This window comes from Mytilus californianus, unplaced genomic scaffold (genome assembly GCF_021869535.1).
Source record: "Mytilus californianus isolate M0D057914Y unplaced genomic scaffold, xbMytCali1.0.p SCAF_22, whole genome shotgun sequence".
Classification (NCBI taxonomy): Eukaryota; Metazoa; Mollusca; class Bivalvia; order Mytilida; family Mytilidae; genus Mytilus; species Mytilus californianus.
The window spans coordinates 7,125,245-7,152,775 of NW_026262671.1; the positions used below are offsets into that span (position 1 = coordinate 7,125,245).

General features: G+C 32.3%; 1 protein-coding gene across 1 annotated transcript in view; it reads right to left on the reverse strand.

The window, feature by feature from the left end:
• LOC127732201 (trafficking protein particle complex subunit 9-like) overlaps nt 1-27,531 on the reverse strand; it is a 66,598-nt gene that overhangs the window by 30,076 nt on the left and 8,991 nt on the right. The window contains exons 3-11 of the mRNA XM_052241277.1: nt 25,805-25,950; nt 24,754-24,888; nt 23,485-23,609; nt 22,581-22,649; nt 8,631-8,702; nt 7,781-7,979; nt 6,472-6,565; nt 5,649-5,825; nt 4,606-4,748 (exon numbers count right to left, since the gene is read on the reverse strand). Of these exons, the coding sequence (XP_052097237.1) occupies nt 4,606-4,748; nt 5,649-5,825; nt 6,472-6,565; nt 7,781-7,979; nt 8,631-8,702; nt 22,581-22,649; nt 23,485-23,609; nt 24,754-24,888; nt 25,805-25,950 (1,160 nt within the window). The remainder of the gene's footprint in view (nt 1-4,605; nt 4,749-5,648; nt 5,826-6,471; nt 6,566-7,780; nt 7,980-8,630; nt 8,703-22,580; nt 22,650-23,484; nt 23,610-24,753; nt 24,889-25,804; nt 25,951-27,531) is intronic.

The window sequence follows — 27,531 nt, forward strand, 5'->3', positions numbered from 1 at the left end:
CACACAATTAAGAAGACAATTAGATGCCTTAAAGAATGAAAATTTTGAATTAAAGAGAACAGCCAAACAAAACAGCTTTCAGATACCAAGTTCAAGTCAAACAAACCCTAATCAAAATCTGGTCAACACAATTACCCAGTCAACAGAGTATATAGAGCCGAATGTATATGCTGGTACCCATAGCCATGTAAACCAGGATATTGTTAGCAGCAGCATTTCACAGAATCCAGTTCTTAACAAGGACTTGTATACTCAGAGACAATTTGTGAGCAACACCTATCCTTATAATACAATGCAAAGAGGTAACTATTCGCAAAATACAGTACAGAATAGCCGATATATACAAAATCAAGCCCCGAACAGTAATTTTTCACAATATCCAATTCAAAATAGAAATTTCCAACAGTATCAACCAATCACAGAGCTAGACTTGTTACCAATGCAGCATCCCAGTGGACCACAGTATATCAATACATCAGAAGTTCCAAGATTTAATGATAATGGACGCAGAACAAGAGTGCCATTCTATAACGGAAAGGATCCATGGAACGCATATGTGATGCAATTTGAACTGATTGCAGAAATGAACAATTGGACTCCATCAACCAAAGCCATGGAACTGGTTACAGCCCTCAAAGATGAAGCAATGGTATATGCCTCATTTCTTACACCAGAGACAAAAAGATCATTTTCAGCACTTTGTGCAGCCATGTCAAATAGATTTGGAGATCATGGGTACCCGGAAACATACAGACAAGAGCTTCATACTCTGAGAAAGTATGATAGAGAAACAATTCAGGAGTATGCTTCAAGGGTCGAGATGTTGGTCAGGAAGTCTTTCCCCACAATTGACACAGCAACACACAGTACACTCAGTGTGGAGTATATGCTTAGAGGATTGCCGGACCAGAGTATTGCTATTGAGCTACTGACAAAAAGGATTACTAGCATAACAGAGGCAATACACCAAGTAACGCTATATAAGACTTACAAGAGAGGTTCAAGAGACAGAAACATCCGTCAGCTTGGTACAACAGAGGACAGTTATAGAAATAATTGTGGGTCCGAAGATATAGAGGTCAGAAAAGTAGGAGGAAAAAGATTTGTAACAGAGGAAAGATTGACTCAGTTTGAAAGAGGAATTTCGGAGTCACTAGAGACAACCATTAAAAGAGAAATGGCAAAGTATTATACACAACAGGATTATGACAGTAGTCCATGGCAAAATAAGCAAGTGTATAGAGACCATACGACCAAGATGAAGAACTCCAGATGCTTTAACTGTAATGAGGAAGGCCATTACATACGAGATTGTCCAAAAGAAAAGAGAAGCCCCTATCATAATCATAAAGAAAATAGAGGTGGTTTTATAAGGAATAATGAAAGGAGTCAAAACCAAAATGAAGAGTCTTTAAACTGCTAAGGGTTGAGACTATCGGCCAAGTGTCAGCCCCTAAACATGGTAAAGAAAAAGTTAAAGAGAATAATTTGAAATATGAAGAGAAACATTGCCAAATGAAAGAGCATTTGGTTGAACCGAAAAAATCAGTGAATACAGCTTATATAAAGAGATCATTTGAAGAAGATAGCCTAGATATACGGGACCTAGATTTAAGCCTAGAGAAGTTGTTTGAGGAGTCTAAGGAGATACAACAGAACACACAAGAGAACACACCAAAGGAGGTAATGGGTAGTGCAGAACCGATCAACGGGTTAGAAGGAAATATTATCATTGCTCGGGTGACAGCAGCTAGCATTACAGTTCCAGTGGTCATTAACAAGATTGTGACGAATGCAGTTATTGACACTGGAGCAGAGGTGACGGTTCTAAGTGAGAAGTTGTATAATCAGATTCCTAGGAGTAAACGGCCAAAACTAAGGAGAGCAGCAAGAAATTTGGTAGTTGCTGAGGCCGGTAAGAACTTGACAACAAGAGGGATTACAGAGGTGGAAGTTAATCTGGGAAGTGAAACCTTCAAATGGCCAGTTTATGTAGCACCCATTGGAGATAACATGTTATTAGGTTGTGACCTAATTGATGAAATGAATATCACAATCAATCCTATGCAAGGCTTACAGTTTAATGGTCAGCGGATTGAATGTGAGACTAAGAGACAAACTGATAGAGAAGCCAGAGTCGGAGTAAAGGACACCAATTCTGGGCTTATCGTTGACAAAGAAGCGGAAAGAAGTGAGTTCCTGTCAATCAGAGATTCAATGGTAGAGCCGGTAATGGCCGATGACAGAAAACCCATGGTAGCAAGTACGCAGGACATGCATGTACATGTACATATAGGAAATATTACCAGTACAAGTTATAAGGGTACACAGACGGACAAGGTCGATGTCCAGATGTTGCCTGAGCTCTTGCAAGAAGAAAATGTAAATGTTACAGAAGAAAATGTAAATATTAAAGGAGAAAATGTAAATGTTACAGAAGAAAACGTTAATGTTACAGAAGAAAATGTTAATGTTACAGAAGAAAATGTAAATGTTACAGAAGAAAACGTTAATATTACAAAAGAAAATGTAAATGTTAAAGAAGAAAATGTAAATGTTAAAGGAGAAAATGTTAATGTTACAGAAGAAATTGTTAATGTTACAGAAGAAAACGTTAATGTTACAGAAGAAAATGAAAATGTTACAGAGGAAAATATAAATTTTACAGAAGAAACTGTAAATGTTACAGAAGAAAATGTAAATGTTACAGAAGAAATTGTGAATGTTCCAGTAACAGAAGAAAATCTAAATATTCCAGTTACGGAAGAAATTGTAAATGTTTCAGTTAAAAAAGAGGATGGAAACTTTTTCTGTCAGGTGGAAAAAATAAGTCAACTGAAAGAAAGTTTCCGTAAAACAGATTTAGACCAAACTAAGAAAGAACATGAGAATGAAAAACAGGTAACTCAAGACACACAAAAAGATTGGAGAAAAAGGAAGAAAAGAGCAGAAGAGGACACAGAAAGAGAAAAGAACAGAAGAGGACACATAAAGAAAAAAAAAAACAGAAGAGGATACAGAAAGAAAGACAAAAAGAGACGAACCAATAATACAGTGAAGTTGTTGGACAAAGAAAACATTGAAAATTTTATAAACAGTTTATTTATTATATTGAAAGACACAAAACTACAAAATTGTTGACATTATTTATATGTATATTGTTTTATATATCATTGGTACACTTTTATTATTATACGTGTCAAGAATTGTGATATATTCGTGATCTAGTCAACATTGACAAAAACAAATTTTCTTAATTTTAATATTCTATTGAGATAGCAGGTGCTTGTTTAGATTTTGTTTAATTGTATCTAATGATTTAATATTTCGCAATTATTTAAATTTCGAGACGAAATTCTATTTTGACGGAGGGCAGTGTTGTGAACATTCAATAACGCGGTTTTACCTTTGTGTTGACGTAACGTCGTTCCCGGCAAAATTGGCAGTTGCCGATTTAGCGTTACGAAATTCCGCCAACATGTGGCATTCGAATAACATCTTTGTTTTCTAACTTGTTATTAATCCTACATTTCTTTAGTTACTTGTGTTTATATGCTTTATATTGATAAATCGGTGTCGAGACGTATGAAATCGTGATTGCTTTCTTTATAATCCAATATTTACGTATGTATTGACAGTGATTTATATGATTAACCTTGACCAGTAGCGACCTATTTTCTTACGCGCAAGGATAAGGCGTGCTAAGGATTATAAAAAGGGGATTTTCCGAATAGCAAAACGAATTTGAACTCATCTTTACAGAAACTTAATAGGTAAATACTTCACGCACGAAAATCACAGAAAACCGTTAAACATATTGTACTTTCATTCTTTGTAGTTATTTATAGTAATAATAATAATTTCTATTTCTTGAAATAGTAGTTTAGTTGTTATTTTATTTAGAAAACCTGGCTAATGTATTTCGAAAAGCTATTGAATAGAATAAATATCTACAGACTAAAGGTATTGTAAGAAAGATTGAGAACAATCGTTACAATGACGAATAACAGTAAAAATTCTTGCCAAATGACGTTTACGGTAATTTTTTATGGATGACAATAAAATGTACACTTTCTTTGAGACGATAAAAAAATAGACTGATTTTGACGAATCAGGTTAAATTTTTTCCAAAAATGACGGTAAGGATAATTATTTGAGACCTCTGACGAATCACGATAAGGATATTTTGACAATTCATGGTAAAAATTAAAACCAATTGGACGCTAACGGTAGCCGAAAATGACCGTTTGACGCCTGACGGTAAAGGGCATTACTAACCTCCATTATTGATTGATTGAACAATCTGGTAACTATTTCAGAGTAATGAACCTATATGGTTGATATATATAAGGTTATTTTCCCAAAAGGTCTTATTTAGTGGTATAGGATTTAGAATTAGATGATAAATCTTGCAGGAACAGTGAAATGTTTGTATAAGGCAAATTTCACAGTAAACTGCCTGCCTGGAAAATTTAAAAATACATGATAGTAAATGGTAATATATTACCATTTTAGCTTTCCATTAATTGGCAGTTTCAATGTGTAATTAGCAAATCTTATAATTGGTTTCCTTCAGACTGAAATAAAGAATATTATAATACCTACCAACTTTGTTGGTTTTCTCTGGGGTGCTATTCGATCCTATGGAAAGAGGTGTGTAAATAAATAAGTCTTTCTCTGCTGATGCAGACTTTGAGACAATCTTGACTGGTTCCAAATGTGGTGCAGCGGGTACCAGTCTAAATGACCTATTAAAATGGATTCATAAATAGTTAAAAAATTTCAAAAATTAAGGCTAACGCATATCCCATAAAAACATACATGGAACTCATGGAAGGCACTTGGAAATCTCAACTATGAGCAGGTGTCAAATATTATTTTGCTCTGTAAAAATAAAAGTGAAATTGCATCTACAGGTGGTTAACCCAATTTTCAAAGAGCCTTCCATGGGTACCATGTTTGTTTTAATGCAACAGCCCAAAATTCTCCCTCATATAAGAGGTACACTGTAATAAGTTTTTTTCATATTTCTGTTTAGTTTTAAATTTATTAAAACAAAATCTCAACTTAGCACATCATTCCTATATTAAAATTAAGTTACCCCCAAACTCCATACTTTAGATGCAAATATGACTGGAAAACAGACAGATGACAATTTTATAAAAGGAGTTATTATGTCTCTGTAATGTCTTATCTTAATGTACTGTTCTGAAAGTCTGTTAAAAATAGATCTCCAATTGAAGAAAGTACCAAAAGAATTGACAAACGTTTTTGTTTTTTCGTTTGTTGTTTTTAGCATATATCAGGCCATTGATTTTCTCTTTTTTATTGTTTCACATTTTGTCATGCTGGAACCTTTTTTTTAATTATACAGTATGGAGTTCTGCTCATTGTTGAATGCTGTACAGTGCCGTTTAATTGTTTACATCCAAGTCATTTTTCGGCTCGCAAGCATAGAATGCCTTCGCTTTATTTGGCGCAACTTTTAGGAAATTTCGTTTTTAAATGCTCTTCAACTTGGTATGTGATTTAGCCATCCAACTGTTTTGAGATTAACTAATGAGTTTTATGTAGGCCAAACAAATGTCATGCATTCTAAATTATAAGCCTGGTACCTTTGATGATTTATTTTCATACTAATTTATTACCTGACATGAGGAATCTCTGTTAACGGAAGTGGTGGTAATATTACACCATTATCTAGAGCTAGAGCTTGTGTGGTCCCCGCACATCGAGCTGTCAATGATTCAAGAGAAGACACAATCTCTGACTTCTCTGGAGATGATAAATGCTTGTGTAGAGTTTGCAGTAGGAATGTTGAATGCCTGAAAAAGTTCAAAATAGAAGCTGCAGAATTAAAATATATCATTCTATGATATAAAATGAAATGAATCTTCTATTAAGGTGGTATTTGATCTTATTTATCTGCTGTACAATATGATCACACAGTCACATTTCATTTTTGAAAATTGTTTAATTATTCTTTAACTTTACTATTTTAAATATGGACCGACTGGCAAATAAATAGTAAACAGCCATCCAATACTAAACTACTGGATTTACTTCCCTTTATTGTGAAGTGAACACATAGCTGATAGAGAATGCACTTGAAGTTTGTCTTATATGATAAGATTTGTTATTGGTGGTACATTAATAATGGAATGTTACATTGAGATATTCCACAAGTCACATTTTCCAAACAAAGCATTTTAAATAGTAACACTTGGGTCAAATCAAACTACCTTTAGCAGGGTTCTCACTAAGGATTTTTGAAGGTGTCCAGGGACTCATACTTTTTTTTACCATGGCAAATCCAACAGTGAGAGGGTGATATTTTTGTCAAAATATTTGATCAGCCATCCACAGTATAATCAATATTCTGAACAGCTATTTGTTTCAATTGATCAACTAATTTAATAGACTTTACAGCCTAAGAATCAAGAGAAATAGGAATATATGATAATTATTTACCTGACAGCTAAGGGGATGTTACCCATTCTTTTAGCAGAGTAGATCAACTCATTAAGTACTCTATATTGCACTATAGGCCATCCATATGTTGGCACTGAAAAAGAAATGTACTTAAGGTGGTACATAACACTACAGGGAGATCTAGATAACTCTGTAAAAATCAGCTAAACGTTTTAATCATGATCTATTGTTAAGGAAATATTAAGCTTCTCAATGAAAATAAAACGAGCCAAATTAATTTTAGTCAAGGTGTTTGGTACCAACTTAAACAATCCAATAATTAGCAATCATAATTTTAATCAACATGTATTTCTAAAATTTAAAATGCAAATTTTTTTGTGATGTTCGCACTGGGTATCGAATTTACTATTTTAAGGCATTTAACAGGAAACATTTTGCAATGATATAAAATTAACTGAATTCTTGAATTCACTAACAAACATGTAATTCTTACCCAAATAACAGTCTGTTTATCAACATATTTTCCACCACAAGATTTGTATGAGAAAAGGGAGATGATATCATATTCATAATTCAAAAAAGAGCTATGTCATGAGAGTATGATACACTGTCGCTTTTTCTACAAGTTCTATTACTTCTCAATGTCATATCTGAAATTTACCAAAAAACTAAAAGGAGCTTTTTTTGATAGATATAAACCAGCCCCCAAAGTTTCATGAAAACTGCACGTAGCATTTTTGAGTTATTGTCTGAAAACTGGAAAATCTCCCCTTTCTTATGAATAAAATCTTGTAACTGCGAAAAGTAAAATCGAAAATTTATAAAAAGCGAAAGGTAGCTTATGTCAATAGATATAAATAATTCATTAAAGTTTCAGGAAAATTGGTTTAAGTATTTTTGAGTTATTGTCTGACATGTTGACAACGGACGGACAGACGGACAACGGTATACCATAATATGTCCCGTAAATGGACGTTTAAAAATCCCCATACAAAATCTGATGTATTCTTTAAATCTGGGTAAGTTTGTCATTTTCAACCCAGAAAACTTTCTGATATAAAAATATGGAGATGTAGTATGATTGCCAATGAAACAACTATCCAACAAAATTCAAAAGAAAAAAAAAATGAGAAAAACCCATATCATATAGTCAGCTATAAAAGGCCTCAACATAAAAAATATGAAACAATTCATTTGAGAAAACTAACAGGCTAATTCATAACAAAACAATTTGCGAAAACAAATATGACCGGCACGAACCAACAACAACCACTGACCTACAGGTTCCTGACTTGGAACAGGGTTGAGCATGTCATCATACATTATTGAAAGACTAAATTTTGTTTACCATCAGGAATGTCCTTGATATCAAATATGAGTTTGTATCCTTCCAGAGACTGCATCATTAAGTGGTAACATTGTTGCCAGTTTGGTCTTGGGTTCTGTGGGGTCACACACTGCATGGCTGCTATTCTTCGGAAAAATGCAGCCTTCCTCAGAAATCCTAACTGTGTATAAAGCTGGGATAGTGTACAGTATCTGTCTATCTGCAAAACACAATTTTTTGGCAAAAACTACATGGATAATTTTTTTTTTTTCATTTTACATTTTTCATCAGTGTGTGATATTTTTGACATTTTGAGAATATAACTTTTTGAATTTAAACCATCACCTTGTAAAAAGAATAAGATACATTTGAATTATATCTTATAATCTTTTAAAAAAAATTTAATGTCCAAGTTGTTTAATTATTTACTTTTGAAAATAAGATTTTTGAGAATAGGTGAAAAATAGACGAAGAAAAAAATTAAGGTACAAATTTAAAAGGTCATTTCGATTCATTGGTTGGTTCTTAACACCCAATGGGAAATACTACATGCATATTGAATGCTGATCTAATGTGTATATTTCCTGCTTTATGATAAATGCTGTGTTCAGATTTCATTGTAGTAGCTAAATAGGTAACATTCTGCATTGAGATGTGTCCCATTATTTTTCCGCTTCTCTGCTAAGCATCCAAGGAATAAGGGCAAACAGATCAGCTCAGAGTCAGAATAATTAGTCCGTGTTATATATCCAGCTGGAGTGATCTACTAATTACAGCATTCCCACCCTCTATGTTTACTCATATTATCTAAATGCTAAAGTGACAAATAACATGACAACTTCATCAGAAATCTTTAAGAATATTTGCAAACCTTATCTTCATCTGTTGACTGTATGTTGATGTAAACGACATTCTGTAGGAAGTCTGCAGCCTGTAATAGGTTCTAAAAATATAAAAAAAAATAAAATTAATATAATTGGGTATCAATTTTCTTAGTACAGTAAAACAATTAAAATCTTTAAGTTTAGTATACATGTAATATAAACCACAAGCTATGGTATGAAGTTTCCTCATAACAGCTGTGGTATACGCAACCTTCAATAGGTTAAGCCCTAATGTTGATTAAGATTTGAACAATAATACACATTGTACAAATGATTTTACATTGTGTTTTGCATTCTGTGACTTTCGTCCCAGGCAAGACAAAAATGAAAAAAAAAATCAATTTAAAATTTTACTCTGGATGCTAATTCTCAGAAATGTTTGACAAACTTTAACCAAGGACTCAACTTAGATGAAGATGTGATGGAAGCCAAACCCTGATGGCAGAATATGACTTATTGTCGCAGGCAAGACATAAATCACACTTGTCTGTGTTGAGTGAATGCTTGTGAGACAGGGGAGTTCAGTTGCCAGTAGCTGAAAGCAATAACATTCTGACTTATGACCCTGTCTATAAAATTGCTGAAATGTTCAGATATTTAAGAGAAAATCACTAATAATCGTTCTCTTTCACAGTGAAATATCACCACAACATTTGTACACCATTAGTGACTTTTAAACTCAATAACCTTATACTGGGATTCATCATTATTAGTGGGATACCTATGTTTGTGGATTTCATGTGTATTGTTTTAACCCACTTTTAAATGTTAAACAAAGTACAAATTATATATAGGCTTCTCAAATACATTATATTCTTTTTTTTTTTATTGGCTTGGAACTAGCTTTCAGTAATTTTGTGAACTCTAAGAAATGAGGCTCTTTTCACAAAAAATCTTAAGAGTAAAAACACTCGTAAGTCATACACATTTCAGTATAACTTACAATCAATTTTAATCGTCAGATTTTTTGTGAAAAGAGTCGCTGTATTTTGTGTTTAGTGTTTTTGTTAACTGTCGTCTCATTGGCAATTATAACACATCTTATTTCATATATGTGTTGTGACTTTGGCAAAACCACAAAATCAAATATCCATGAAAATACAATAATTTTTCGTCAATTCACGAAAATTTATATTTACGAAAATAAATGAATCCATGGTATTTACTGTACAATTATTCTTATATTTTCAGTAATGGCAGTCAGATATATTGGTTACTTAGGTCAATAGGATGGCCCTATTATAAACCATAGACTGTCTTAACTAAAGCGAAAAACTCTATGACATATATATACCGGTAGGTTGATCTCTTTACAAATACTCAATTGATTGATTGACTTTTAATGCCACTTTCAACACCATTGTGCTATTTTGTAGCTGTCAGTTTTTATTGGTGGAGAAAGCCAGGGTCACAGCCCAGATAGAACCACAACCTTCGGTAGGATAACTGACAACCCTAGTCAATTAAGATTGAAGTCAAGTGCATCTGCCCAATGCGGGATTCCAACTCACAACCTCAGTGTTGACTGGCTAGTGATACAGTAGTTCGACTACTTAGACTACTCTGCCTCCGAGGCCACTACAAATGCTCAAATTGAATCTCAAAGTTTTAGGTGTCAAGTTGTTTTGATTGAAGCCGTAAGCAGGAGATTGATTTCATTCATTTATCTCAAATGTAAAGGCAAGCCAAACTTATAAGCTGAAAGCATGGACTAAAATATATTCACTCAGCAGCAACCGAATTTAAATTATGTACTGCTGTAAGTGCTATAATACAATTTACTGGTCGACCAGATTTAGGGTTTTTTTTAGCACTTTTATCTTTCTTTTTGCTTAATATACCTAAATTTCTTGTTTGAAAGTTTCTTTTTTGTTTGAATAAAAGTTATTTTCATTTTGGTATGAGAGGATTTTAAATTGTTGCTTTGTACCTTTTTTTACTGTATTTCAAATATTTTTTTATCATAAAAGTCAAGGGCAAATTCTCATAAAAGAGTGAAGCTTCAATTTTGCAAAAACTTCAAATCAATAAAAAGTTGTTATCATCTTTCTGTATGAGAAATATGTCATGTATGTGAAATGCAACTTCTTAAACATTTCTTTATATTTCTTCTTTTTTTATTCTTTAGAAGTGTTTTGTCATTGAAATGGAAAACGCAATATTGAACCTTTGTTTGACCTCTGTTTGTCACCTTTCGCTGAATCACATTTGAAATCGTCCACTTGATAATTTAAGAGTCTCCTCGAAATTGACAATATCGACAACTGTGATAAAATTTAACCACTCAATATTATTTTAACTATTTGAATAAGCACTCGCCTAAACTCTGTATTATCAATCAATCAATTAACTAATCAGTCAATAATGTGACAAGAGACCAATAATGAGCAGAAGTCCAGATATAGTGTCAAGATACAATGCATGTTTCTATTTTCTCTTTTACCAGAAATTCGACCACTAACAATATGAAGATTAGTATCAATACAACCATTTGCAGTTGCTCCATGTACTTTTTTTAAATCATTTATTTTGTGATACGAGTTAGATTGGTGTCCAAAAATTGTTTCCTTCGCAATTTTTAATTTTTTTATTGTTTTGTTTGGTTGCTGTCTCATTGAGATACCTCCATTTTTTCTTATCTTATATCAATTTTTTTAGACTCAGGACTATTTAAAGCTTTGCATATTGTATAAACTGTCTTTCGTTAACCCCTGTATGCTCATATCTAGATGTATTTTGTTATCAGCTACTTTAGCGTCATTGGGTTGTGGTCTCATTGACATTAACCCTGCATATCCTTATCTTATATCAACCTTTTTTTTAGACTAAGGACTATTTAAAGCAAGACATATTGTTTAGACACCTATCTTTTGTTAAACCCTGCATGCTCATCTCTAGATGTAATTTGTTATTAGCTTTAATTGGGTTGCTGTCTCATTGACATAAACCCTGCATATTCTTATCTTATATCAACTTTTTGAAAACTCAGGACTATTTACTATAGCTAGACATATTGTATAATCATCTGTCTATTGTTAAAATTGTATACTCATCTCTAGATGTAATTTGTTATTGTCGTCATTGGGTTGCTGTCTCATTGACATAAACCCTACATATTCTTATCTTAAATCAAAATTTTGAGACTCAGAACTATTTAGGGGTTAGACATATTGTATAAACACATGTCTTTTGTTAAAGACTGTATGCTCATCTCAAAATATACTTTGTTATTGTTGTTGTTGGGTTGCTGTTTCAATGACATATACCATACATGTCTTTCTATTCATATATAAATAAACTGTCATTCTCTCTTCATTTATCAGAGGTACAACACACAATGAAATATAAAAACATCAACCACAGTTACTATATAATTGCTTACAGCCATGTCATTTGAACTCTGGTGGATAGTTGTCTCATTGGCATTCATACCACATGTCCTTATTTTTATAAGCAATCTATATATACATGATACACATCTCCATTTGATATTGAGCATGCTGAGCCTGCTTTTACTTAACCAAATTCCATTTTTTGTAGTAAAATTGAGAATGGAAATGGGGAATGTGTCAAAGAGAAAACAACCTGACCAAAGAGCAGAAAACAGCCCAAGGCCACCAATGGGTCTTCAACACAGCAAGAAAATCCTGCACCCAGAGTCGGGCTTCAGCTGGCCCCTAAACACAAATGTGTACTAGTTCAGTGAAAATGGACGTCACACTAAACTCCAAAACATATAAATGAAATAAAATTTAAAAGACATACAAGACTAACAAAGGCCAAAGGCCAGAGTACATGTATATAAACCATTTGAACCAAGGAACTGAAGAAAAGCAAATGAAATAATTATCTTAAAACTGGTTTATATACTGCAATACAACAACATAAAGTGTGTTCCCTATAGGAATAGATTTCTACATTAGACTTTTTGAACAAACCAGGTAAAAGCCATAAGAAAACCTATTCTCAACAAACAAGAAATTAAAATAAAATCTGTGACATATCTCTTTCATTGAAACAAATCTAAAAACATCAGGTCATTTGTTTTCTCATTTTCATTGTTTTACATTTTGTTATGTCAGTGGTTTTTATAGCTTGGTTTGCTGTATGGATTTTGCTCATTATTGAAGATGTAAAGTGACCTATAGTTGCTAACATCTACATCATTTGGTCTCTGATGGATAGTGTCTTATTGGCAATCATACCACATCTCATACTAAATCATCATTATTTTAAAACTCAAAAACTTGCCCTCTAAATGTCTTTCTGTTTTTTGTCATTGGGTTGCTGTTTCAATGACATATACCCTACATCTCCTTTTAAACATTGATATTTAATTAAAACAAAATAAATTTCAATTATTATCTATTTTAATTCAAAATAAATTGTTGAAAAAACATAACAAAACTATTTATAATATAACATAAAAAAGAACAATTCATTGAAAAAAAAAATGAATATGTTATTGTAACACAATTAAATTTGAAAAAAGAGTTGTTTCATCAAATTTTCCCCTATTTACAAACTATATGCATGTACAATTTAGCACTAGGTCAAATAATATACTTCACAATTTCACATATAGTAATTATTCTGGTAGAAAAACTCCATATGAGAGTCCTGTTTCTTCTGTTTCTTACGAGCTTGTTCTCTCTGAATACTGACCATATGAACATGAGGTGTATATTCTGGAAACTTTTCTATGAAATAGTTCGGTATTTGTTTCCTTGTATTATTAGCACGACTCCTTTTATTAGCAAACCATGACCTAATTTGTCCAACAGATATTCCACATTTATCTGCCAATTCCTCTTTCTCTTCATCTGATGGATAAGGATCATAAAGATGCCCCTCATACCATTGATTTAAGATGTCCCTTGCTTCAATAGTAAGCTGCTGATAATTCGGACGAGCATTTTCGTTTTGTTGCTGTTTACGTTTTCCTTTATACTTCAATTTGATTGGATGCTGGTTACCAGAAATTGACAATGTATTAAAACACCTGACACGCTTATTTGCCATCCATTTTTTCACTTGCTTTTCACTTAGTCCACTGTCATCAGATAACTGTTTGACTTCAAGGTCAGAAGGATAAGGATATCGAAGGTGTGCATCATACCAATTAGTTAGAACTACAGTAGCTTCTGGTGTTAGCAGACGGTTTTTAGAGTCTTTTTGATTCTTTGGTGATTTCTTTTCAATGTCATCATCATCTTGAACTTTTTCCTTCAAATTTTGTGCTTTTGAAGTGTCCTCAGGAGAAGTGTTCACATTATTATTTTGTCCATCAAATGATTTTCTGTCTGACAAGCGTTTAGGGTTTGACTGACACTCTTTCAAGTTGTTTAAATCCATATGCAAACTTCCATTTTTAGTAGTTTCACGCTGAATCAATACTGTTGAAGATGTCACTTGGTGTATTGAATCAGGGGAAGTAACTGGAGTGATATATTCAGGGGAGGTAATCCAGGTTGATGGTGATGATTCACACTGATCAGAGACTGTTTGTTTATTAAATTGTAAATGTCTCACTGCCGGAAAATTTACACTAGCATACAAATTATCAATGGACGATGATGGCTTCTGACAGAAAATATGTCCATTTGCTGTTTTATTGGTTGATGGAAATTCGGGTAAACTTTCATCAGAGAGAATGCCAGAATCATGGCTAGGAATATCAGGTGAACACCTGTCAGATCCAGATCGGCTGGAGCAACGACTTCCAGGACTATTAACCACAGTACATAATCCAGAATCATTAGCATTTTGTCTTTTCACAAATTTATCTACATGTCTGTGTACTTCCTTAATTAGACCTAAACGTTTTTCATCACAACTTGAGTTGACTTTTTCTCTTGCAGCCTCAGATGTCCCTGCTGAACAAAGTCCCTGATATCTAGACACTTCAATTTTGCCAACCTCACAACTATAATCCGCTTCCAGTTCCAAGGCTTTTGATGTCACGGTTGGATCAGTCCTGAGAGATAAAAGTCTTTCTTGCAATTTCAGATGTAATGAGTAAACTGTGGCACCATTGTCAACAACTCCAGGCACTTTCAGAGGCGTAGAATTCCAAGACGTATTAATTAAGTTAGTTGGCACTTGCATGTGTAGACATTCTTGTACAAGTAAAGTCTGAAGATCTTGAAACATGGGATTACTTTTTAGTCTCTGTAGATATAGACTGTCATTTGGTGATGAGAATGCTGATATACGATTCGACTTCAACTTTTCAATACTATTACTTAAATCCAGAGGCTGATGTTGATGCTGAGGAGACAGATAAGACGGAGAATATCCTAGCGGTGACTGGAACCCTGTATACAAAGGACTTGTATTAAAACCAGGTCTAGTTGCTGACTGCAATAGAGTTGATGGCGACAGGAACACAGGCCTCTCTGGTGTAGATGCTAATCCATCATAAAGGTATGGTGATGATGAAGATGAGACCCTCTGTGGTCTGTAAGGTGTAGAGAAAAAACTTTGATAATCCATCATGCAGTACCTCTCATTAACAATCACAAATTCAGCCTATTTTCACTTTCAGTTCTATATATAGCTGGATGCACTTTCACTTTGCCAAGTACTGTTTAGCTTTATGTGAAGTTAACTCTTTGAGAAAAGTTTGTAAAATGAAGACCATTTAATAAATCACAGTATATAAACCCAGATGAGACTACTTACACACCTCAAAGAAGAGCAACTCATTGGATAAACAGTGGCACCTAAAATTATCATTTTTACTTAATTTGTTTTGATAAAAATTAGCAGATGGGAGGCTACTAAATATACTGAGCTTTACAACAAACAAATTTATAAATATATTTCTGGAATGATGAGAATCTTATCTAAACAACTACCTGGCCAATATTAATTGCTAATCTCTTTGATGTTTACCTATATCTTACACAGGTGTAATGGATAGGGATAAGACAAATGCTGTATAAACATCTAATAATTACCTTGGAAAGACTTAATTGATAGGACAATAGAATAACATGTGTTTCTCATCTCCCATTGCAAAACAACCATGATTAGAACAATGCAATGCAAGCTAAGGTATAAAGACCATTTGTTATAGTCTGAGCAGTTTCTGTCCCAACTCCATTAGGAAACTTCACTAATCCTTACTCTAGAGATTCAAAGTTATAAGTATTTCTCCATCTTATAAACATATTACTTCCGAATTCCAAGCTGCAAAATTTTGAGATATTTTTCACAATGTTTATTTTTCTTGACCAAGTTGACAGTGAGTTAATTCTTCCATTATTATCAAATTCTAGCTAAAGCTGTTTGGAACTTTATCTGAAAATATTGATAACTTCAATAATCTCACTATTTATGTTTTATTCAATCTGTTAAAGTTTAAATTTTTCACATGCAATGTTGCATTTCAAATATAAATTCAATACTGAATTTTTGCTTTTTTTTCTATTATCTAGTTATAAAATATAAAACTGATATGGTCAATGAATAAAAACTCTTTATCTATTTCAAACTACAAAGGAAGATATTTTTTCCTTTTCTGCTTTTCTAATTAAGGATCTGTCATACTTTAAAAAATATAAACTTAATTTTCCATCAAATAAATTTTAAAAAATTAAATAAATATCACAACAAGAGTATGTGTCCATAGGACACCATACCCTGCTCAAATTATTATATTTCTTTTTTAAAGTTCATATAATGAACATTTGTAAAATATAGTACAAAATAGAAGTCAGTAGGATCCAGAGTCCTCATAGTACAAAATGGAATTCCAATATCTATTAGAAGAAATTGGAATTTTGATCTTTACTAATTTATCCAGATCAAATCAAAATTCAAATATCTACTGGTAGAAATTGGGATGTCCAGATTTGTACTAGGAGGATTCAGGATTGTACTAAATTTTTAGTAGGATCCAGGATATTACAGTATGATTCTGGGTTCTACTGGATTTTTTTTTATATTATTTAATATTTTTACTGATACACTTGGTAAGTAGAAAAACCAAAACAAATGCTAATATAATGCCACTTTCAATACTTTATAACAAACAAAATATGGTAAAAGACATAACCTCACATGAAATTCTTTTATTTATCATAACATTTGCTTATATTTTGTTTACAGTATTTTGATAAGCTAACAATTTTGACTATACAACATGAAGGTAGTTCAGGGAAACAGATTTTACGTACTTTAACAAGATTGTCTTCTGAATATTAATTCTGAGACATTATTGAAAATCTAACATGTTTTTGTTATATTTTGATTTGAAAGACATCATTAACATTAATGTATTAATTTTGATCTATCAGACATTTTTTAAAAGACTTCTAATAAAATTTTAGTTTTGGTTTAATAAGAATGTCCTTAAAATTACTTAAAATTTGCAAAAATGGAGGCTATTAACCATATTAAAAGGTATCTATAATTTTTAAAATGTTCTGAAATACTGTAAGGTTGTTAAAACTTTTAAGAACCTTATTTGAACTTATGATAGTGTTAATTTTAGTAAAGATTGAAGAACTTTTAGAAAAGAGATAGAAAATTGGCTCTACCATTTTTCCTTTTTATTCAGACAGATTTGATTTAACTAGCTTATTTCATTTTATAGAAAAACAAAGTATTTCTTTTATTGTCTTTTTAGTAATCATCGAGTGCAATCCATGGAAGATCCTGCTAGTACAAATCTGGAAATGTTAATTTCTACCAGTAGATATTGGAATCTAATTTGTTCTGGATTTAAAAATATAATTCAGAATTCCAATGTCTATTAGTATATATCAGCGATTCCATTTGTATTAGGAGGATTCTAGATCCTACTGAATTCTAATTTGTATTGTAACATGTAACTGTACTTCATTTCAATTTCATGTTAACAAAACTTCATCATGTCCATGGTAATTTACCTTAACCAAAGACTTTGTTAATTTTTTATCAACATTTATTTTTTTCCCATGATTTCTATTTGGCAAAATAGGTACATGTATATATAGTGCTAATTTGTACAAACTGACAAGGCAAAAAAAAGCAGACAATAATGACATTTATATTAAATTCCCAGACGAAATAACTTCACCCCTTATTTAGCATATAATGTTGTTTTGACTTATTTCCAAAAAAATGTTCACTTAATTTTAAATAATTTACCAAATGGGGAAATATTTACACTACAACGTATCAAATATAGAAATTAATCTTTATCTTATATATTATCATGTATTAAACACACAGTAAAACAGGGAATTTTTTTATCAAATAGTCCATCTATGAAAATTATTAAAAAGATAAATATTATAATACATTTATTTCATTGAATCTGTTTTGTTCTTGGTGTGTCATGATAAATATGATCACAAAATATTTATATGTATTTACATTTTATTAGAATGAATTGTTCAACAACAATAAAAATCTGTTTAAAATTTAACACCAACAGATAAGTAAATCACTGTAAAAACACAGGCACAGGTCCCAAGCTAACAACAACCTGATCAAAGACATAGGTAAACAAGCCATTAACATAACCAAGACTAAATGTGTTAATTAGTAAATAATATTATCTGTAGAGTGTTTGGAGGTTTAAGATTAAGAACAACTCAAATATTTTTTGTTTATCTATACACATTCAAAATATGTTTTTTTGTTATAATTTAATATATCATAAATTTGAGGTTTCGATTTTATTTTTACAGAAGAAAAAGTTATAAAAAAATAATCTAAAAATAGGCCTTTTAAATATTAGTTTTTTGTTTCATGAGTTTTATATTCATGATATTGTCCATTTTAAAACATATAAAAATTAATACTTAGTCATTAAAAATAACTACTTATAAATAAAAGAGACATAAAAATACTAATTGGAAACTTTTGCAGTAAATATGTTGCATATAAATACCCCCAAAATTGAATATTTTTCCTAACATTTTGAAAAATTTCAAAATAAAAAGTTTTTTTTTTTTGTATTTACATATATAATTTAATAAGATTTGAAACTTTTTTCATTTTGTTTAAACTACCTACACTGCTGAACTACATTTCAGATAATCTTTAAGATATCCATATAAAATGTTGAAAATAGGTTTGAAATTCAAGAAAAACACACTATTTTGCAAATACTCAGATGCAATCATAAAACAGAATATTAGCATGATTAAAACAGATTAAAATGTTCCGAAACTGTTAATTGATCAAGAGGACAACAAAAAGTATAAATTTTAATTCATTTACTCAGGGATTTTTCAATTCAATATTCTATTATAGTCTCACTGATTGCAATACATAAATTTACAGACTATTACAGTACATACAGAGTATATACACAATATAAAACAGACAATTAACAAATATAAAATATAAATACTATTCTATTAAGAATTATGAGAGACTGTAAAATAAATTCTATATAAAACTATTTTATTACATACGACTGTTAAAATAATTTCATTTTAAGAATATAAAAAGGTATTTCTTCTACTTTAAATATTAAAGCAGGTTTTGAAAACCATATCCTAACAATTAATATTTTGAAATAAATACACAATCTTATCATTATCAGACAAATCATAAAAATCTACATTATACTTCATAGCCTCACTATATAACGGGCATGATAATATGACATGTTTTTCATCTTCAATTTTATCATTACACATAAAATACACTCTTTTGTCTACATTTTTATTTTCATACCGCCCTGTTTCTATTCTCAACGGAGCTACTCTGCATCTAAATTTTGCAAATGCACTTCTATATCTATACGATAGATTTTTAGATGAATATAATTCACTTCCATAATTGTCTTTAAACAATTTATTAGTCCGTTATTTTTTATCAACATTTTGTGTCAATATTCTATTTTGCCAGTTTTCTATATAATTATCAAATCAGGGATCAGCTCATGCTATTTTAGGGATGGTGCTGCTCCACTCATCAATTTATAGAACCACCTTTGGATTCCAAGAATCATTCTTGATTTTTAAACACACATATTTATGTATGTAATTTTATTGTAAAAATTATAAAATTTGGATATAATTACCCATTAAGAAAAATTGTACCAAATTTTAGTTTCAAGCAAATTAAAACTAGATTTTAGAAAGTCATGCACCTAACCTCACTTGATACCTAAATCAATTGTTTGACTGATTTATAGTTGTTTAACGAACTTTCAGCACTGTTGGCTATTTTGTGATGGCCAGTTTTAAGTGGTGTAGGAACCCTGAGTGCCTGGAGAGAACAACCAATCTTTGACAGAAAAAAAATGGCAATCCTAGTCAATTAAGATTCTTGAGTCCAACACACCTGTCATGTAAAGGATGCAAACTCACAACCTCAGTTAGTGATACTGAATTACTTAGACCATTCGGTTACTTAGGCCCCTCTATCCTTGTATGGATCACCATTAAATGAACATTCTCATGATAAGACAAGAAATGATTGTAACAGGATGCTGTTACGAAGTCTCCCAAACGAAGCTCCCATAATTCGTAATTCCCAGGGTCGCCTGACATTGGGCAACGTCCAGTGAAAATTGGTTTGGTCCAGTAAAGTTATATGCATTAGTGATGCCTGGGGACTAACCTTGTATATCATTCAAATCATCTTGGCATGACAAACCAGAATATATATGGTTTAGGGGTGGGGATCTCGACCATTTACAAGATACTAGAACATTGGGGGTGGGGAGGAACCCCTGGGGACTGGCCCTATACGTCATTCAAATGTTCATTACATGACGAACAGGAATATATATGGTTTAGGGGTGGGGATCTCAACCATTTACAAGATATTAGAACATTGGGGGTGGGGGGAACCCCTGGGGACTGACCGTATACGTCATTCAAATGTTCGAGACATGACAAATAGGAATATATATGGTTTAGGGGTGGGGATCTCAACCATTTACAAGATATTAGAACTTTCTCAAGGGTAGGGGGTCGGGATGACCCCTGGGGACTAACCCTGTATATCATTCAAACCATCTTCGCATGACAAACCAGAATATATATGGTTTAGGGGTGGGGATCTTGACCACTTACAAGATATTAGAACTTTCTTAAATGGCAGGGGGTGGGGGTGACCCCTGGGGACTAACCCTGTATTTCATTTGATGTGCTTTATCATGACAAACCAGAATATATATGGTTTAGGGGTGGGGATCTCGACCATTTACAAGATATTAGAAACTTTCTCAAATGGCAGGGGGTCGGGATGACCCCTGGGGACTAACCCTGTATATCATTCAAACCATCTTAGCATGACAAACCAGAATATATATGGTTTAGGGGTGGGGATCTTGACCACTTACAAGATATTAGAACTTTCTTAAATGGCAGGGGGTGGGGGTGACCCCTGGGGACTAACCCTGTATAACATTTGATGTGCTTTATCATGACAAACCAGAATATATATGGTTTAGGGGTGGGGATCTCGACCATTTACAAGATATTAGAACTTTCTCAAATGGCAGGGGGTCGGGATGACCCCTGGGGACTAACCCTGAATATCATTCAAACCATCTTAGCATGACAAACCAGAATATATATGGTTTAGGGGTGGGGATCTTGACCACTTACAAGATATTAGAACTTTCTTAAATGGCAGGGGGTGGGGGTGACCCCTGGGGACTAACCCTGTATTTCATTTGATGTGCTTTATCATGACAAACCAGAATATATATGGTTTAGGGGTGGGGATCTCAACCATTTACAAGATATTAGAACTTTCTCAAATGGCAGGTGGTCGGGATGACCCCTGGGGACTAACCCTGTATATCATTCAAACCATCTTAGCATGACAAACCAGAATATATATGGTTTAGGGGTGGGGATCTTGACCACTTAGAAGATATTAGAACTTTCTTAAATGGCAGGGGGTGGGGGTGACCCCTGGGGACTAACCCTGTATTACATTTGATGTGCTTTATCATGACAAACCAGAATATATATGGTTTAGGGGTGGGGATCTCGACCATTTACAAGATATAAGAACTTTCTCAAATGGCAGGGGGTCGGGATAACCCCTGGGGACTAACCCTGTATATCATTCAAACCATCTTAGCATGACAAACCAGAATATATATGGTTTAGGGGTGGGGGATCTTTACCACTTACAAGGTATTAGAACTTTCTTAAATGGCAGGGGGTGGGGGTGACCCCTGGGGACTAACCCTGTATTTCATTTAATGGGCTTTATCATTTAGAACATTTTCAATTAAAAAGATTGTGTCTATCACAAACAGTTTTCAATTTATAATCATTTGAAAATTTTAAAAAATAAAATCCCATAGGGTTCTATAGTAAAACCCTCTTTTCTTTTTGCCCCTCAAAGTACCCCATTGCACAAACAAAACCCTGATTGCACCACTAGACATGTTAGTCTAACATATTGTGAAACCCTAAGTTAATCTGACAAGCGGTTTTGGAGAATGGGTGCAGACAAGTTCAAATTTAAAAGCGGCGGCGGAAGAAGAAGAAGAAGAAGAAGAAGAAGAAGAAGAAGAAGAAGAAGAAGAAGAAGAAGAAGAAGAAGAAGAAGAATAAGAAGAAGAAGAAGAAGAAGAAGAAGAAGAAGAAGAAGAAGAAGAAGAAGAAGAATAATAATAATAAGAACTGAGCAAAAACAATAAGTCTTCCCAAACTTCGTTTGGGAGACTTAATAAACATACAGAGGCCTACATAAAGTAAATTCGGAAATTATTGTGTGCATTTATTATTGCGATTTTTGAAAGATGGATAAAAATGTGAGATTAATTATTGCGATTTCAGGAAAATCTGCATATAGAAGTATATAATTAGATATCAGAATGTGAGTTCTCATTATTGCGATACTCACTCAGTCACATTATTTACAATAATAAAAACATCGCAATTATTTCTGAATTTACAGTATATATATTCCCATCTTAAATGGGCCAATTTTGGTTGTACATGAATGACATAACTTACCCTTTGCTGAATAAGAAATCTACAAGCTTTTAAACATGCTTCCAACTCAATTACAGCTGCCAGCTTGAACTACAAAATTAGAAAATAATTATTTAATGTATTTTTTTTAAAACATAGAGTTTATTGTTTAATATTTATCAATATTCCTATATATGTCACAATCAAAAGTAGACTTCTAAATGACTAAAAGTATTGTTTTATATTTTAATTTGACTTTTAGTTGACTTTATGTGCCTGTCCCAAGTCAGGAGACTGTAGTTCAGTGGTTGTCTTTGGTTCATTGTCTGTCATATTTGTTTTTTCGTAAATTGTTTTGCTATAAATTTGGCCGTTAGTATTTTCAATTGAATTGTCTCATATTTTTCATGTCAGGGCCTTTTATAGCTGACTATATGGTATGGGTTTTTCTCATTGTTGTAGGCCATACAGTTGCCTATAATTGCTTACATCCACTTCATTTGAACTTTGGTGAATAGTTGTCTCATTGGCAACCATACCACATCTCCTTATTTTTATATTGCAAGCATTTATTTTTATATTGAAAGCATAGATTTAGATTTATATGTATGGTGTGTTCCAAGGGTTGTAACCCTCCCCCTTTTCTTTTTTGTTTTAATCATGCTAAACCAATGAAATTAGGCTTGAAACACCCGCTTTTTTATATCTTAATCCACCCTTTTGCCATTTCAGAGTCTTTAATAGCTTGGTATTCAGTATGGGTTTTGCTCATTGTTGAAGGCCATACAGTGACCTATAGTTACTAACTTCTATGCCATTTGGTCTCTGATGGAGAGTTGTCTCATTGGCAATCATACCACATCTTTTTATTTCTATATGTATACTGTATCTGTGCCTCTCATAACGAAGGATTTCAAAGTTGAAAAGGATTGATTGGGACACTTACCTTGCTATAATTAAGTATGCATTCTCTGTATTTATCAATGATATCTGCAGGATTAAGTGCAGTCTTGGCCACAGGGTCAGCTAATTCCTGCAAGCCATTGGTAGTATAATTGTGCTTTAAACTTCCTACAAAAAATATACAGGTTAATATTTTATATAATTGTGTTCAAAACTTTACAATTGTCAGCTGATAAATAAATTCCAAACTGTTAGCCATTTTGAATGACAGAAAAAAAACTCACAACTCCAGAAGAGACTATTCAATATTTAATGTTTATGCTACCTGCATCTATAAATGTTTTCAACCATTTTGACATACTTTGATCGTTTCAACAAAAAGTGGCATTACTTTATACACAAGCAACTTTTTCAAATTCAAATTTTTATTGAAAAAGAGGTTCTTTTAAAAATTACAACCAAACATTTCTTTTGTAAATATTATTAACCATATGTTAACAGAAGTGCATGCCTATTCTTACAGATTTTAATAGCATACAAAATTTATCAGACATCTTGTTAATTCTTTCATGAAGCAAAAAAAATTATCCTCATGTAACACAAATTGCCATCCTTGACACATTGAATTAAAGTTAATATTGACACCTTTGGGTCCAAGACGGGTCTTTTGAAATTATTCAAATATAATTATTACTGGTTTTAGTTATTTTAAGTTTTAAACCTATAAGAGTTATATGTAAAAAGATAACCAAAATTAATTTGTTAAAGTATATTCCCCTGTCTGAACAACAGAAAATTAGGTGTCAACTTTCAAAAGTGAAGAATTATCTGTATATAGCTTTTTGACCCTATTTTACGTTTAATTATCATAGTATTTAATTTATAGCTTTTGAATGTTAATTTCAACAGCAATTAGAGCAAGCAAAAGATTAATAATACCTCTTTATTGACATTAAACATGTTAAAAAAAACTCATCAGAAGTAACAGTACTACTCTCTATTTCAACCCGAGTTATTGGTCTATATTTTCGAAATCTCTAAACCTTTAATCAAACTGCTTAGAATATTTCACAATTGATATATTTAATTTTCAGTCGTAACTCGAGTAAATCGACTATACAGATAAGTAAATTAAATACTTTTTTTTGCAATATCTTTCAAAAAGAACCTTCTATATCTTTTTGGCTCTGGTGGAGAGTTGTTTCATTGGAAATCATACCACTTCTTATTTTTCAATTAAAAAAAATAGACGGTGAAGGATTTTTTACACCGTTGAGACATTCCATTTAAAAATGCAATCAAAAGAACACACCTGCCCTGATTTTGGTTTCCTTCCCCATGGAAGAACCTGGCTTGATAGACATAGACTCCACCCGTCGAAGTGTCGGATTTTTCACTCTTGGATAGACTAGTATTACTGAGGCTGAACACAACCCTTCAAAACACGCTGAAAATATAAGCAAATAATTTCTAATATTTTTATAAACCTTGGATTACAGATTTATCCAATTCATTATAGCAAAGACCCCCGAGAATTTCGAGTAAATACAGGTCATGATTTTTTTCCAAGAAATTAACAGAAAAAAAAAGCAAGAAATTTTCTGACAGATTTATCCTGTGTTTGTATATTTAATTAAACATCAGAGCCCCCCAAAAATATATAGAAAATCATTTTACTAAAACATACAGATGTCTTTTTTGTGTGGCGTTGGGTTACTGTCTCACGGACTTATTTCCCACAGCCAATATATGCTTATACAGATGGCTTTTTGATAATGTCATATAATTACTTTTATTGTGATGTCAAGACTCTTGACATAAGTACTCTCTTCAGTTATTAGTATCTAAATTAATATAAGTATAAAGTTTATAGATCATAATCGCATTAAAAGTTTAAATTTCAGACAAAAATTATGGCCTTACTCGACTTCCCTCATTTCAAGTTTAAACCATATTCATATAATCATGGTAATCATTTCATCAATAAAATAAATATATCTAATTATAATTTGTGTGTATTACAATTATCCCAAAAAATCTATGTAAATTTGAATTATCATAATAAATGTAAGACGTCATAAATTTTGTACATCTGAAGGGCTTATTTGGATCCACTTTCATCAGGAAATGCTAAAATAAATAAATTGAAAGCTAAGGATGTATAAGTACTTAAAAATGTGAGGAGGTAAGAAGCTTTTTGATCAAAATGGGACATAAAAAGAAAAGCTAAATCCATCTAAGGTCAACTTTGCCTGAGTGAGTGGGAACTTTACTTTCTTTAAAATAATTTCCAAATTTATCAACAGAGAATTTAAGAAAAATGTGTAAATGCCTTCATAATGTTTTAATCTATTTTAGCTTACCACCAATCCACAGCCAGTCATTCACTGGTTTCAGGATATCAATAGCTGTCTCATAATGTAGAATAGCCTCCCCTGATATACCGGCTTGTAAACACAAGTCTGCCAAATGTTTACGTAGACGACCCTGGCATTTCTTTCTGAATGATCTATAAAATATGGAATAAATTTACATATATCTATGGAAAACATATGGGAAATAATTTGGTATTCGGCGTTTGGTTTCTTTTTGTATCTTTTTTTTTAAGTTCTAAAACTTTATCTTTTATTCTGTGGGTTGTGTTGGTGTGAGAATAGTATTAATGGAACAAGTGGGTTTTTCAAGCAAAAATTAATCCATTGTGATTCACCGTTTTCGTGACAGGAAACCAAACAGGAAACAAAACTTTATTTTCTTTATTTTGCACAATTTATTTCAAAAGACATAAGTGAACACAATTACTAGTGTTACTTGCTTCATGTTAATATTTAAAATCTATTTTCAATGTTAAATTAAGGTTATTTTTAAATGCGACAGGAAACCATAAGAAACCGAAAGCATTTTTTTCAGTTTTATTTTATTGGAAAATCAGCTTAAACATGTTAAAATAATCTGAACAGTAAACTTTTTTTTGATAATGTTACTTATAACTTTGGTTTTTAAATTTAGGACTGTTTTTGATAATTTTTTTCCAATAGACAATAAAAACTATGAGAATATAGAAACTTTGGTGTCACTAAAATAAATTATTTTTTGGGCGCCAACTGATTTTGACTACCAATGTATTTTCTCTTGCTTTTTGTTATAATTCTTATACACTTTTATATGTAGCACATGTGCCTACTAACCCTTAGAAACCCAATGCAGTGTGCTAGCTAGCTCTGTAACACAATTGCATGGTTTACACTTTGTGCTTATGCGTCACTAACCAGAAAATTCAAGCACTGTATAAACTGGGAGATCTAGCTAGTGCTATTTATCTTATATAATGTATTTTTCTATAAAGGGCTGTTCCAGAACTGAATGTATGGGGGTGTTGGGAGGCACTTTCTCAGCTCTCACTTTTGATTCAATTGGAAAGATGCAGGACATTTTAAATTTCTAAATTTTATTGAACACAAAACAAAAAGCGTGATCCAACAAACATATTAATGTTTGGAACATCCAATATGTTAGTGATAAATATAAAATTGAGAATGGAAATGGGGAATATGTCAAAGAGACAACAACCCGACCAAAGAGCAGACAAAAGCCGAAGTCCACCAATGTGTCTTCAATGCAGCGAGAAAATCCCGCACCCGAAGGTGGTCCTCAGCTGGCCCCAAAATAAAATTGTGTGCTAGTTCAGTGAAAATGGATGTCACACTGAACTCCAAAACATATAAATGAACTAAAATTAAAAAACATACAAGACTAACAAAAGCCAGAGGCTCCTGACTTGGGACAGGCGCAAAAATGCAGCGGGGTTAAACATGTTTTGTGAGATCTCAACCCTCCCCCTATACCTCAAGTCAATGTAGAAAAAAGAAACTCATAGCAATACGCACAGTAAAACTCAGTTTAAAAGAAGTCCGAGTCCGATGTCAGAATAGGTAACAAAAGAAACTAAGCAAAATGACAATGATACATAAATGAAAAAAGGACTACTAGCAGTTACTGACATGCTAGCTCCAAAGTTGGCAAACCTCAATTAAACTGATTGAAAGATTAGGTCTTCATCATATGAAAATCAAGTACAATCCCTCCCGTT